The sequence below is a fragment of the Brassica napus genome, chromosome C1 (assembly GCF_020379485.1).
Source record: "Brassica napus cultivar Da-Ae chromosome C1, Da-Ae, whole genome shotgun sequence".
Taxonomy (NCBI): domain Eukaryota; kingdom Viridiplantae; phylum Streptophyta; class Magnoliopsida; order Brassicales; family Brassicaceae; genus Brassica; species Brassica napus.
The window spans coordinates 46,532,879-46,547,651 of record NC_063444.1 but is presented as its reverse complement, the minus strand read 5'-3'; the positions used below and the strand labels follow the sequence as shown (position 1 = coordinate 46,547,651).

The following is a 14,773-nucleotide window of genomic DNA, read 5'->3' as shown; positions in this document are numbered from 1 at the left end:
ATCGATGTTACGCAGCTCCAGTAATATCGAATTTAACATGTCAAGATGGTCGCGAAGCTAAATACCTTCTTGCATACGCAAGGAAAAGAGGCGTTGCTTCAGAAGTAGCTTGTTCGTTAGAGATTTTGTCATGTACAAGCTCTCCAACTTCTGCCACAAACTAGCAGCAGTTTTCTCATCCGACACTTCGATGATGATCTCGTCTGCTAGACACAACAAAATTGTTGAGAACGCTTTCTCTTCCAGAGCCTCCAAATCAGCTGCTTCAGATTTCTTCTCTGACAATGGTCCCCAGATGCCTTGTTGCTTCAACAACGCCTGCATCTTAATCTGCCAAAGACTGAAGCTATTTCTCCCATCAAACTTGTCGATCTTCGCTCTTATTCCAGACATCTTCTCACTAGATCACAACCCGAAGCTCTGATACCAGTTTGTTTTAACAATTGTGAGAAGAAACAGATGCGGAAACAGAAGAATAAAAATGATGTAACTACGACACAGATATTTAACGTGGTTCACCACTAGGGCTACGTCCACGGGCAAAGAAATATCTTATTATTGGAGGCGATATTGAGCTTACAGAGTGCAAGTTTAGGGTTACTTCGAATACAAGATATATATAGTAACATCTCGCCTCTAAAACCCTAGACTAAACGGACTCATGGGCTTAAGCCCACGATCAGATGTAACATCCATAATAACTTGATGCAACGCTCTTGATGCAACCGAGTCGGTATGATGTACGTGATGTAACATCCATCGCCTAGATGTAACATCCAGATTCAAGGCATATCAACATGAACACTACATGAACACCTCATCGTATTCTAGCGTATTCGTTTCATCCATACAACCCATCATGGATCTACCCTTGGAAATCTAAATACGGGTCTTACTACATAGTTCCACAAGTTTTGATTCTCTGATGTAGTGAAGCATCAATGATAGAAAGAGCTCTGAGGGTTAAATACCACAAGAAACTAGATCCTTGAGAAATTTGGTATGCTCCCTTGGAGGCATTAGACAAAGAATCTTCATCCGGGTCAGTTAAGACGGAGTCTAATGTATCCACAACTTCCTTGTGTTTCTTTCCAAAAACACTGTCACTAACCCCCAAAATGGACAAAAGTGTTATCATTTGTCTGTTTAGATAACAAGGTTGTTACTTGGTCCATGCCAACACATCCAGTTTTGTGTGATCCGAATGGAACTTTGCCATACTACTTCTCAAAGACATTTTCTTTGATTAGTTTGGATCCTGAGCGACTACTCTTTTGTACCCTCCATATCTAATCTGAAAAGCAGACGGAGAAACTCCTTTGATGTCGCATTTCCTAGCCACCAGCTCAGCAAACTCAGAAGAAATCTTTCCAATTCCATCTGAAAACACATAGTGTGTTCCTGAATAGAGGATCTCCACATCAAGAACAGTTCGACATCATCAGCCATTATTGTGAGCGTCTCTTTTGACAAGCCGAAAGACTGGCCCAACCTTGCAACATATTTGACAACATTCTTTATGTTCCCAAAATCATCCATCCATGATCTAATATCCTCTGCCTTGATCCCATCCCACGGTGCAAACATTCAAGTCTATGTGTTCTTTAATTGGCTAGCAGAATAACCAAGAAACTCAAAGGAAAATGAAAGGAGAAGCATCTTTGACTATGAAACAGAGGCTGACCAGTGTGGTTCCGTATGATCCACATAACATTACACTTTTTATACTTGCATGACTATATGGCTCCAAAATTACATTTCAATACATTTCTATGTGGCTTTTCCATTCTTCATTTCGTGATAGAGAGTTAAGATCCTCCAAAGACGAAAAGGTGAAACATCAATATGATTGTTAATAGAAAGCCATATTTCAACATATTTTTACTTCTGCAACTATTTTTTTTTTGTAAATGAAATACATGTAATAAAAAAATTACAAGAGAAAACTACAGTAAAAATTCTATAAATTAATATTTGATAAATTAATAAACACAATAAATTAATAATTCTTACAGTTTCGATTTGGACTGGTTCAAAATATAACATAAATCGATAAGATAATAACTTTTTAGAAAATTATATGTAAATATTTTTTCCCTGTAAAGTTATAAATTAATAATATTTAAATATATATAATTCATAAAAGCACAAACAAACATTGTATTATTAGTTTTATTTTCACAATGGAATTCATGTCTATTTTTTCTTAATCTTAAATATATTTTGATAATATTTAGTTAAATTATATCTAAAACCACATTCGAATCATATAAAACATATTTCATATATACCAAATAATATAGTAAAAAAATATCAAGGTCTAGTTTCTAAAATTTAATTAATGTATATACAGTAACACTAACAATTTTTATTTTACAAAAAATATATAAATCTAAAAACCACTTTTTGTAAACTAATACCCTTATAAATTAATAAATTACCGTATTTCCATCATTATTAATTTATTGAGTTTTTTACTGTAATATTACATTTGATTTTGGAAAATAGGCACCATATGTTAAAATTATAACAATTGTGAAAGCTTAGAAATGTACCACTCTGCTTAAGCAATTAAAAAGTCGGGTCAAATCATAATCAAAAGAAAGACTAATAATTGACATGGAACATAAGGGCACACAAATGGGCACTAGAATACCGGGAGCACAAATCCAAATTTGTTGTGTTTTCTATGATTCAGAGCCTCTCCCATATTCACAGACTTAAAATATTCATCGTGTCCAATTATGTTAGCTCTTTGGTTGTACCGGATCTCAGTCCGTGTCCACCATTGTCTAGTTCGACAATCACAGCAACTTTCCTCGTCAATGAAGAAACTCCCAGCTAGACCATCAACATTAAAAATAGAGATGGACCTCAATAACTTGCTCCATGAAACTGCGTCTTGATCAATCTTATTTGTTATCCAAATCTCCAATGCAGGACCGTTCACCCAGCTTTCCTGTAAGACCGCAAGCTGCTCCTCTTTAACAAAACATAACAACACAAATATATCTACACTATGAGCGGTAAATGGTAGAGGCAGCCGCTTACCAAATCACTTTGTTGTAAAATCAAAAGAGATTATACCCTCAATATTATTTCTTCTACGACCCACTCTCATCCTCTTTTTAGCTAAAAGATGATTATTCCTTTCAGAGACACGCCACTTTGATACAAATCTATATTTATTTCAGTAAAAATAATGCGTGATTATGAAAAATATCACTGATAGATTTGTGTACATGTAAAGGGTATATGTTTTCTCCTTTTACTATCTAAAATGCTGCATTTCGTGCTTTGATTTTATTAGCCGTCTAATTTGGCCCATTCGGTATTTATCTCGGGTTTGGTTTGGATTCATTTTTATCGGATCGGGTTTGGTTCTTGTTTTTGGATTCGGTTTATTCGCCCAGTTATGTATCAAATTAAAAAAATTGTCTGAGTTCTAATATATGTCAATATATTTTGGATTCTGTTTTAAATAAGTTATAAATAGAATATGCAATATATTATGGATTATTTTAAATAAGTTACTCATAAAAATCCATTAGAATTAATTTCAAATGATTATATATAGGAATATTTGGAAAGTCATTTAGATGTGAGTATTCAATCATTAATTCTAAATTCTACTATATGATATATAGGTTTATAATTTAAAAGATTAAAAATTGAAATTATTTTTAATGAAATTATGTGTACGAATTAAAAATTATCTATAATATATCTTAGATTTTGTATTTAATCATTTACTCATGAAATCTATTAGACTTAATTTCAAATGACACCATATAATAATCATTTAGTTTTGAATAAAAATGAGTTTAATTTAATGAACTATTTGAGCTTAATTGCAGAACACTATATTTAGAAATCTATGACACATGATTTACAAATAAAAGATCTGATAATATTTAGTTCTAAAACAAAATCTAAAATCATTAAATGAATAATACCAAATTATGGTTGCCCTAAATTTAAACTTTAAAAAGTCCATCATTATATAACACCTCTTTAGTTTTGAATAACGTTAAATTATATTTTAGTAACACTAAATTTTAATATATATTAAATATTTACAAATTACAAAATCCAATAATAATAAATTTTAAATCAATTTCATTAATAGAAAAAGCAACATATAGTCGTTAGATTTGGACTATGTTAAACTCCTCTCTCTCTCTTTTTTAAACAAAGAACATTTATTCTTAAACTCCCTCCTAAAAAAGGTCTTTGAATCATAAATACATCACTGAGAGAGTTCTGCATCATCCGATTGCAATATATATATCGCACTGTCAGATTTGGGTCTTGTTACAACAATCAAACGTAGTAGAGAACTAGAACCTCAACCAATAAGATCACTCAAACGAAAATAAAAGAAGGCGGTCGATTGGAAAATCATAGTGTCTCTGAGAACTTGAAACTTAGCAAAACGATCATCATCATCATCAACATCAGCTGCGGTATGTCATCATCACCCTGGATATTTTCTTCTGATTTATAGGAGGTCCCAAAATCTACGAAAAACAGAACCGACATGTTGATGATGAGTATGAGAAGTTAAACTTCAGCAGAGATAGGTTTGATGAATGGATAAAAACTACAGATTTTACATCATGTTCTCTAATTGGTTAGTCATCTGCCATTATTTTAAAGTTTCCCTATGAGCGCAAGGTTTATTTCAAAAATAATCAACAGTTTCCCCTTATATTATCTTACTATGGAATCTGGGTTTTCATATCCATCAAATACCAACAGCCTTGCCCTTGTTGTTGATCCACCTCCAAAAATCGATTTGCCTTTTGAGATTTTGTTTAGTGTTAATTCATTGGTGCATAATGCGTGTTTTCCTGCCACAAGTCTTGATACTGAGTTTTATCTGTTTCTTGATCCCAAAACACAAGACAGAGCGCATTATGCTCTTCAAAAGTTATTGTGCCTTGGAAAATGTTCGTATGCTCATGTTGGTTGGCTCACCCAAGAGTACTCAGAATGGAAGAAGAAAGAAAAGCCTATGCAATCGACTTTAGAATATAAACTTGGACTTTTTAATATATGTAGGGTTAAAGTTACACCAACTAGAGTGTACTTCTCTGGACCGGAGCCTTGTGAGTCAAATCGTGTCTTTAGATACTATGACGAAATTGTTGATATACTCTAAATACTCGATTTGACTCATGAGGCTTCAGTCCAGAGAAGTACACTCGCGTAGGTGTAATTTTGACCCTACGTATATTAAAAAGTTGACGTTGATAGTCCTTTTTTTTTTTGTCACCAACTACCATTCATTCATTCCATTTAATTGTTTGGTGGGGGAATTAATTCTTCACCAGCCACCTCTTGTTCATACAAAGATAAGGTGTTCTTTGCAAGCAAATCTGCAACACCATTACTCTCTCGAGATATCCAGCCAAAAACAACAACATCAAACTCATTCGACAAACGGAGGATGTCCTCCAGTATCCCATACAGCTCCATATCCGGCTCTCTCTTGTTGATGGCTTTTATTAGATGCGCAGAGTCCGACTCGAACCGCACTCTCTTTAGGTTCATGTCGTGGCCAAATTTTACCGCCTCTCTGAGCGCCAACGCCTCTGCAGTAAGGGCCGTCGAGACAAAGCTAGCTCCTTTGTGCCCTCGTAGTCCAAAGTTGATTTCGTAGGCTTTTCTTTTTTCCCCCATTCCAAGGACTCTTTGGTTAGCCAAGCAACATGCTCATAGGAACATTTTCCAAGGCATAATAACTTTGGAAGAGCATAATCAATGAATGCTCTGTCGTGTGTTTTGGGATCAAGAAACTGATAAAACTCAGTATCAAGACTTGTGGGAGGAAGACATGCATTCTGCACCAATGAATTAACATTGAACAAAATCTCAAAAGGCAAATCAAATTCTGGAGGTGGATCAACAACAGGGGAAAGGCTGTTGGTATTTGATGAATATGAAAACTCCGATTCCATAGTAAAGATAATATAAGGGGAAACTGTTGATTATTTTTGAAATCAACCTTGCGCTCATAGGGAAACTTAAAAAAAATGGCAGATGACTGACCAATTAGAGAACATGATGTAAAATCGGTAGTTTTTATCCATTCATCAAATCCATCTCTGCTGAAGTATTACTTCTCATACTCATCATCAACATGTTGGTTCTGTTTTTCATAGATTTTGGCACCTCCTTTTAACTGAATCAAAAGAAGCTTTGAAGCCTTTTCTTGTGAGAGATGCCAATTGATTTGCCTGATGTTCTCAAAAGGTATCTTCATTCGGTAGTTTCACCCAAATGCACCGAGAAATGCAGGTTATGGTTGCCACTTCCAAAAGTACCACAAACACTGAACAGATATCTGAGTTTCTCGGGTGAACCAAAAAATACAAAGTACATGAGTAAACCATCAACATCATGTTCCATTGAATCTCTGTCTTTACTGTCAGTTTCATCTTTCCATTCATAAAATTTGAGACGATAGGGTGTGTTGACTTTGGTGGATCGCGTGAGGAGTTTATTCCCATCTGTCTCTTGTGTAAATTGAACCAACGCATAAAATTTACCACCTGGTCAACAGGAGTTTCTTGACTTAAAGAGACTCAGCCAAGTATGCGGCTAGGCTGGGACAATCTTTCGGTTCTTCTAAAGAGACGCTCAAAGTCAAAGCTGATGATATTGAGCTAATTCCTGATGTGGAGATCTTCTCTTTAGAGAAACGCTATCCAGGGAACGACTAGGAATAATGCATTCCCTCACGTTTCCTACCATTCACGAGGAATAAATTTTTCTTCTCGTTCCCTGCCATTCCTTTTTTTGTAGAGAAAGAACAAAAGTATTCCTTGTTAAATTTGAGAAAGAACAACCATTCTTTTTCATTACTGCAATTTATTCTTTTACGTTTCTTTTCTATTCGTTTCTCTTGTTTCCAGAATGGTCACCAGTCGAACCCATAGAGTTTTCATATGGAATTGGCAAGATATCTTCTGAGTTTGCTGAACTGGTGGCTAGGAAATGCAACATCAAAGGGGATTCTCCATCGATCTGCTTTTCAAATTAGACATGGAGGGTACAAAGGAGCTTTGAGCTTGTGTGCAGAGACTAATTCTACACAATGTTTTGCATTACAAATTTTATCACATCAATTTTTTTATTATTTAGTTATAAATTGCTCCATGAAACTGCGTCTGGATCAATCTTATTTGTGATCCAAAACTCCAATGACGGACCGTTCACTCAGCTTTCCTGTAAGACCGCAAGCTGCTCCTCTCTAACAAAAGATAACGACACAAATATATTTACACTATGAGCGTTAAATGGTGGAGGCATTATATCCTCAATATTATTTCTTCTACCCACTCTCATCCTCTCTTTAGCTAAAAGATGAGTATTCCACAAGGCAAAGCTCGTAGGAAGAAGAAGCTTTGGAGTAATGAAGTTTTGGAGTTTCAGGAGAATAAAAAACAGAATAAATTTGTTCATGAGTTAATTCTTTTATAGGTTGCACATTGTTGTAAAAAAGGCCTTTTAATTAAATTTAAAGTTCAATTAAAAAAGAAAGAAAGATCAGTATTCCTTTCAAAGACACGCCACTTTGATAAAAATTTATATTCCAGTCGAGATTGACGTTAAAACCTTCCATGAATTAGAGCTCAAATCGTATATTTCAGTAAAAATAATGTGTGATTATGAAAAATATCAATGATAGATTTGTGTACATGTAAAGGGTATAGGTTTTCTCTTTTTACTATCTAAAATGCTACATTCCGTGCTTTAACTTTATTAGCAGTCTAACTTGGGTTTATATACGTTTTTCAGTTCTATTTTCCAGGACAAGTGTAGTTTAATATAGTGTAATCCAGTTTTGTTATATTTGGCTATGTCGAGATGACTGTTGCAGTAACCAAAACTGTAGTTCCCGAGTCTGTGTTGAAGAAGAGAGTGAGGGAGGACGGAACAATCTAATGCACCCTGAAAATCATAAGTGGAATGAGCTAGGTCCATATGTTGGATCCAATTGGTGTCAAAATATATGCCTTCTCTATGATAACATTCTGATGCACCTTGGTTTTCAGGGGATAGGGAAGCATGACATCATCTATGTGGACGATCTGATCCCACATTTGGTAGAACATGTGTGTTATAAAGTGTGCCTAGACGAGCCCTAGGCTAGAGGTGAAGTTACTTGGAGCCGGCGGTGATTGTGGAAGTTGATGAGAATGAAATTAAAGAAGATTTTGGAGGAGATGGGGCTGGTAAAGTGTTTGTGGAAGATGAAGAGTATAATTATGATGATGAATGGATTTTTAGTTTTAAAGTTTTGTTTTCAGCATAGTTGACTTATTTTAAATAGTTTATTGTTCCGTTGTTTTCTGTTACCAAAATACTTTTTTGACATTTGAAAGTACACACTTCAGTTCTTAAACTTTGGAAAATTTAAACAATTTACACTAGCAGAAGCTTAGTGACATGATTCAGAAGTAATCGCTAAGAGGAGAAAAACAAAAACAAGTAAAAATTAACAACTAACAACGCAATAAATTTATTTAAACTTCAAAATAAAATCACATTGTTTAAACTTAAGAAGCAAACATATTCGTAATTAAACTTCAATGCAATTGTCAAAACAGAAAAAAACAAAAATATTGACCAAATACCAAAAACATATATTCAACTAAATATTTGAGTTAATTATTCATTTAATAGATAATTATTTTAGGTACTCAATAATATCTTGTGTATTTTTGGTTTTTCAGATATTTATTTGGGTTTGAGTTTGGTTCGGATAAAACTCATAATCCAAAATACCGTAGAACAAGGCACGTTCGGTATTTATGTTGGGTTTGGTTTGGATTCATTTTTATCGGATCGGGTTCGGTTCTGGTTTTTGTATCCGGTTTATTCGCCCAGTTATATATCAAATTAAAAAAAATTTGTGTGAATTCTAACATATGCAAGATATTTTGGATTCTAATTTAAATAAGTTATAAATAGAATATGCTATATATTATGGATTATTTTAAATAAGTTACTAATAAAGATCCGTTAATTTCAAATGATTATATTCAGAAATTGTTGCAAAGTCATTTAGATGTTATTATTCAATCATTGATTCTTACTTCTACTATAAGATACATAGGTTTATAATTTATAATATTAAAAATTGAAATCATTTTAAATGAAATTATGTGTACGGACTACAAAGTATATATAATATATCTTAGATTTTGTATTTAATCATTTACTCGTGAAATCTATTAGACTTCATTTCAAATGACACCATATAATAAACATTTAGTTTTGAATAAAAATGAGTTTTAATGAACTATTTGAGCTTAATTGGAGAACACTATATTTAGATGACACATGATTTATAAATAAAAGATCTGATAACATTTAGTGCTAAAACATAATCTAAAATCATTAAATGAATAATACCAAATTATGGTTAAATTTAAACTTTAAAAATGTCCATCATTCTATAGCACCTCTTTAGTTTTAAATAACCTTAAATTCAATTTTAGTAACACTAAATTTTAAAATATATTAAAGATTTACAAAATACAGTATCAAACAATAGTAAATTTCAAATCAATTTCATTAATAGAAAAAGCAACATATAGTCGTTAGATTTGGACTATGTTAAAATCCTCTCTCTTTTTTTAAACAAAGAACATTTATTCTTAAACTCCCTCCTAAAAAATGTCTTTGAATCATAAATACATCACTGAGAGAGCTCTGCACCATCCGACTGCAATATATATCTCACTGTCGGATTCAATTCTTGTTACAACAATCAAACGTAGTAGAGAACTAGAACATCAACCAATAGGATCACTCTAAAACGAAAATAAAAGAAGGCTGTCGATTTGAAAAATCATAGTGTCTCACAGAACTTGAAACTTAGCAAAACGATCATAATCAACATCAGCTGCGGTATGTCATCATCTATCTGGATATTTTCTTCTGATTTGTAATAATGTTCTAGCATTCTTGCTTATGTTAGATTCTGTTTTTTCTTCAATGATTTATAGGAGACAATGGGAAAGATGGTTAATGTGAGTGGCTTCCCACCTGAGGTGAACGCAATGGAGGTTAGACAGCTTTTCGAGAGTATCACTGGTTCGGGAACTATTCACGCGATCAGGCTTAAAAAGACTAAGCATGGTGAAAAATTTTATGCGCTGGTTCAGTTTGCACAAGAGACACATGCGAATAAACTCCTCACGCAATCCACCGAAGTCAACACACCCTATCGTCTCAATTTTCATGAATGGAAATATGAAATTGACAGTAAAGACAAAGCTTCAATGGAACATTATATCGACGGTTTACTCATGCATTTTGGATTTTTGGCGACACCAGAGAAATTCAAATACCTGTACAGTGCTGGTTGTTCGTTTGGAAGTGGTAACCAGAACCTGCATTTCTCGGCGCATTTGAGTGAAGACTACCGAATGGAGCTGCCTTATGAAAACATCGGGCAAATCAGTTGGCATCTCTCACAAGAAAAGGATTCAAAGCTTCTTTTGATTCAGTTAAAAGGAGGTCCCAAAATTTATGAAAACCAGAATCAACATGTCGATCCTGAGTATGAAAAGTTAAACTTCTGCAGAGGTGGTTTTGATAATGAGTGGATAAGAACTACAGATTTTACATCATCTTCTCTAATCGGTCAGTCATCTGCCATTGTTTTCAAGTTTCCCCGTGAGCTCAAGGTTGATTTCAAAAATATTTTAATCAACAGTTCCCTCTTACACTATCTTACTCTGGAGTTGGGGTTTTCATATTCATCAAATACCAACAGCCTTGCCCCTGTTGTTGATCCACCTCCAGAATTTGGTTTGCCTTTTGAGGTCTTGTTCAACGTTAGTTCATTGGTCCAGAATGGGTGTCTTCCTCCCACAAGTCTTGATACTGCTTTTTATCAGTTTCTTGATCCCAAAACACTTGACAGAGCATTCATTGATTATGCTCTTCCAAAGTTATTATCCCTTGGAAAATGTCCGTATGATCATATTGCTTGGCTAACCAAAGAGTACTTGGAATGGGGGAAGAAAGAAAAGCCAACGGAATCAACTTTGGACTATCAACATGGACTTTTTGATATACGTAGGGTCAAAATTACACCTACGCGAGTGTACTTCTCTGGACCAAAGCCTCATGAGTCAAATCGGGTACTTAGAGAATATGCCAAGCATATCAACAATTTCATCATAGTGTCTTTTGTTGATGAGAATCTGAAAACTCTTTCCTGCAATGATCTGTCTCCAAGATCTTCTGTGAACAGAAAGACCAAGGTTTACGACAGGATATATTCTGTTCTTAGCGATGGTGTTGTGATCGGAAAGAAAAAATTTGAGTTTCTTGCTTACTCGGCTAGCCAGTTGAAGAGCACATCGACTTGGATGTTTGCACCCATCGACGGGGTTAAGGCAGCGGATATTAGATCCTGGATGGGGGACTTTGGGAGCATAAAGAATGTTGCCAAGTATGCTGCAAGGCTGGGACAATCTTTCGGCTCTTCTAAAGAGACGCTCACTGTCGAAGCTGATGATGTTGAGCTGATTCCTGATGTGGAGATCTTCTCTTCAGGGAAACGCTATGTGTTTTCAGATGGAATTGGGAAAATTTCTTCCGATTTTGCTGAACTAGTGGCTAGGAAATGCGATATTGAAGGAGTGTCTCCATCTGCGTTTCAGATTAGATATGGAGGGTACAAAGGAGTAGTCGCTAAGGATCCAAACTCCTCAAAGAAACTGTCTTTGAGGAGTAGTATGAGAAAGTTCCATTCGGATCACACAAAACTGGATGTGTTGGCATGGACCAAGGAACAGCCTTGTTATCTAAACAGACAAATGATAACACTTTTGTCCACTTTGGGGGTTAGTGACAGTGTTTTTGAAAAGAAACACAAGGAAGTTGTGGATACGTTAGACTTCGTCTTAATTGACCCGATGAAGATTCTCTGTCTAATGCCTCCAAGGGAGCATACCAAATTTCTCAAGGATCTAGTCTCTTGTGGTATTAAACCCTCAGAGCCATTTCTATCAATGATGCTTCACTACATCAGAGAATCAAAACTGGTGGAACTACGTACCAAGACCCGTATTCTAATTCCTAAAGGTAGATCCATGATGGGTTGTATGGATGAAACGAATACTCTAGAATACGGTCAGGTGTTCGTACGATGTTCATATTCGACAAATCTCAGTCTCACGTCAGAATCCAGTCCCACACAAGATCCTACTCTCACCCTAGATTCCAAGCCGCCATACAACATCATAGGAGATGTTGTTGTTGCGAAAAGTCCGTGCTTGCATCCCGGAGATGTCCGTGTGCTTAAAGCTATTGCAGTGACAGATTTGAATCATATGACTGACTGCATTGTTTTCCCCCAAAAGGGGCATAGGTAAACACCTTTTTTAAATGTTGATTGTGATTGTTTTGAGAAGTATTATTTGCTTTTGGTTTGAATTTTTTTTCTTCTGTTTGGTTGCTGCATAGGCCACATCCAAATGAGTGTTCTGGAAGCGATTTGGATGGAGATTTGTATTTCGTAAGCTGGGATCCTGAGCTGATACCACCAAATACGTATGAGCCAATGGACTACACTGCTGAGGAACCTCAAGCTTTGGATCATGAGGTCACCATTCAGGTCAGAAGAGTTAAATCAAGCTATTGTTATCGTAAGTTTATTATTTGTTAAAGAATAATTCATGATTGTTGGCTTTATAAATTCCAGGAAATCACCAACCATTTCACGAACTACCCTCTGAATAACAATGTAGGAACAATCTCAAATTTGCATAAGGTGTTTGCGGATAAAGAGGGGGAGAAGGCAGGGAGCAAACAATGCCTTGAACTGGCAAAGATGTTTTCAGCAGCTGTTGATTTCCCGAAAACCGGGGTTGAAGTCAAAATACCACCACATTTGTATGTAAAAGAATATCCAGATTTTATGGAAAATCAGAATAAACTAGCGTACAAGTCCAAGACAGTGATCGGTAAGCTTTTCAGAGAGCTCAAGAAACTAGGTCCTCCATCTATCTCGAGCACATCCTCCACTCCTTTGTCTCATGATAAGGATCTTGTGTTCATGGGATTTCAGAACCATATTGAGCTAGCAACCGACTACAAGAAAAGTTACGATTCAAAATTACGTCATTTGATGGACACTTTTGGAATTGAAACAGAAGCTGAGATTGTTTGTCGTGGTATGGGGATGACAGAGCCGTTCACCGAGAGTGGGGAGATGATTGAAAAGGCGTTTCGCTCGCTGACAAAAGAGGCATTATCTTGGTTCATTGCCGATGAAGGGGTGGATGAATTGGCAAAAGCCTCTGCTTGGTATATTGTGACAAATTACAAAGACTATGTGTCAACGGACTGCCTTGAGAGCAATCAACTCTGGAGCTTCCCATGGTGCGTTTATGATAGGCTATTGAAGATCAAAACGCTGAACAACAAGGCAGAAGTTTGTGAAGAGACGCATTAAAACTGTGTTTTGTTACTAATAAGATAATTTTAGAGATTTTGCTCATATCATGTTCATAAAACTAAAGGAACAAGACTGAGTATAACTTTTTTATCAACGAACAAGACTGAGTATATGCGAAAGTACAGTACCTATGCATTTAATGCATTTTTTAAAGTATAATAATTCAGAAGTTTGCCCTGTAGACAGTACTTGGTTCCCTATTTGGCTTTGATCTTCCATACCAGTTTGATTTATGTTGTTGGGTTCTGTAACAAAACTTCTGTTCTCTAAGTTTCTAGATGGATCTTCACTGGGATCATCATTTGACATATCAGTTGGAGTTTCAAGATGCCAGGATTTTAGGTTTGCCCCCACCAAGGTGGAGATCAAGACAGATTCTCCCCTTGATGATTAATCATTCTAGTAAGACCACCTTGCAGATGAATCAAAACTGACAGACTTGAGAAGACTTCTATTTGCGTTTTGTTCTCCCTCTTCCAATGAATCACATGAAACTTGAAAGAACACAGTACACAAACCCAAAACCAAGAAGAACCTTTGTCCGAGAGGATACAACACCAAGAAGATCCCATAAGCTCCCAAGTTAACAAAAAGGTGCCAAATTATAATTTGGTTCCCGTAAAGCAAACGCAATCAAACAGATATATATCCTCTCTTAAATTCCAATCTAGTAACTCCAAGGACCTTTTTCTCCCCCCTTTCTGAATCTCTTCCATATTTGTCAAATCACTGAGTCAAAGCTTATTACAGCCTCTTGATTTTTGGATCCGAAATACATAACTGTGCAAGCCATCATTATGAGATTTTACCGATATAATAATCACAAAACTAAAAGGAATAAGAACAGGGATTATTACTTGTCTAGTACTACCTAGTTTGCCTGCGCCTTCTTTGCCTCAGCAGCAACTGCTCCACAGGGGGATCCAGAAACAATCTTAATCTTGACATTTATCTTCAAAGTAATCACACATAACCAAAAAAATAGCATGAGAACGATGTGATACTACCACGGGATCATCAGAGCTAAACATGCCTTCTTATAGAGCCAGCCAACCTTATTGGGATCATAGACATCATGAAGCTGGAGAATCATTTGGGAACAAGTGTCAGTGAGATCACTCTTAATCTCTGTTAGTGCTTCAGAATGCGATTTTCTATGACCGCTTGCACACTCCCCAAAGTTTCGAAGAGAGACAGCAAGAATCAACATACAGAAGATCAGAACAACCATCAAAAGCCAGCACAAGATTATACGACGAGAAGCTTAAGTCAACAAAAGGCGTG

At 35.6% G+C, this 14,773-nt stretch overlaps 1 protein-coding gene and 1 pseudogene across 1 annotated transcript; one reads left to right on the top strand and one right to left on the bottom strand.

Annotated features, from left to right (window-relative positions):
- Positions 1-895: 895 nt before the first annotated feature.
- LOC111201814 lies at positions 896-1,659 on the bottom strand (annotated as a pseudogene).
- A 1,161-nt stretch (positions 1,660-2,820) lies between these two features.
- Positions 2,821-13,504, top strand: LOC106374093 (RNA-dependent RNA polymerase 1-like). The gene is made up of 3 exons (XM_048744626.1): positions 2,821-12,400; positions 12,496-12,646; positions 12,734-13,504. Exons 1-3 carry the CDS (start codon positions 10,029-10,031, stop codon positions 13,484-13,486), a joined length of 3,276 nt encoding a protein of 1,091 aa, XP_048600583.1. The 5' UTR covers positions 2,821-10,028; the 3' UTR covers positions 13,487-13,504.
- The last annotated feature ends 1,269 nt before the right edge of the window (positions 13,505-14,773 follow it).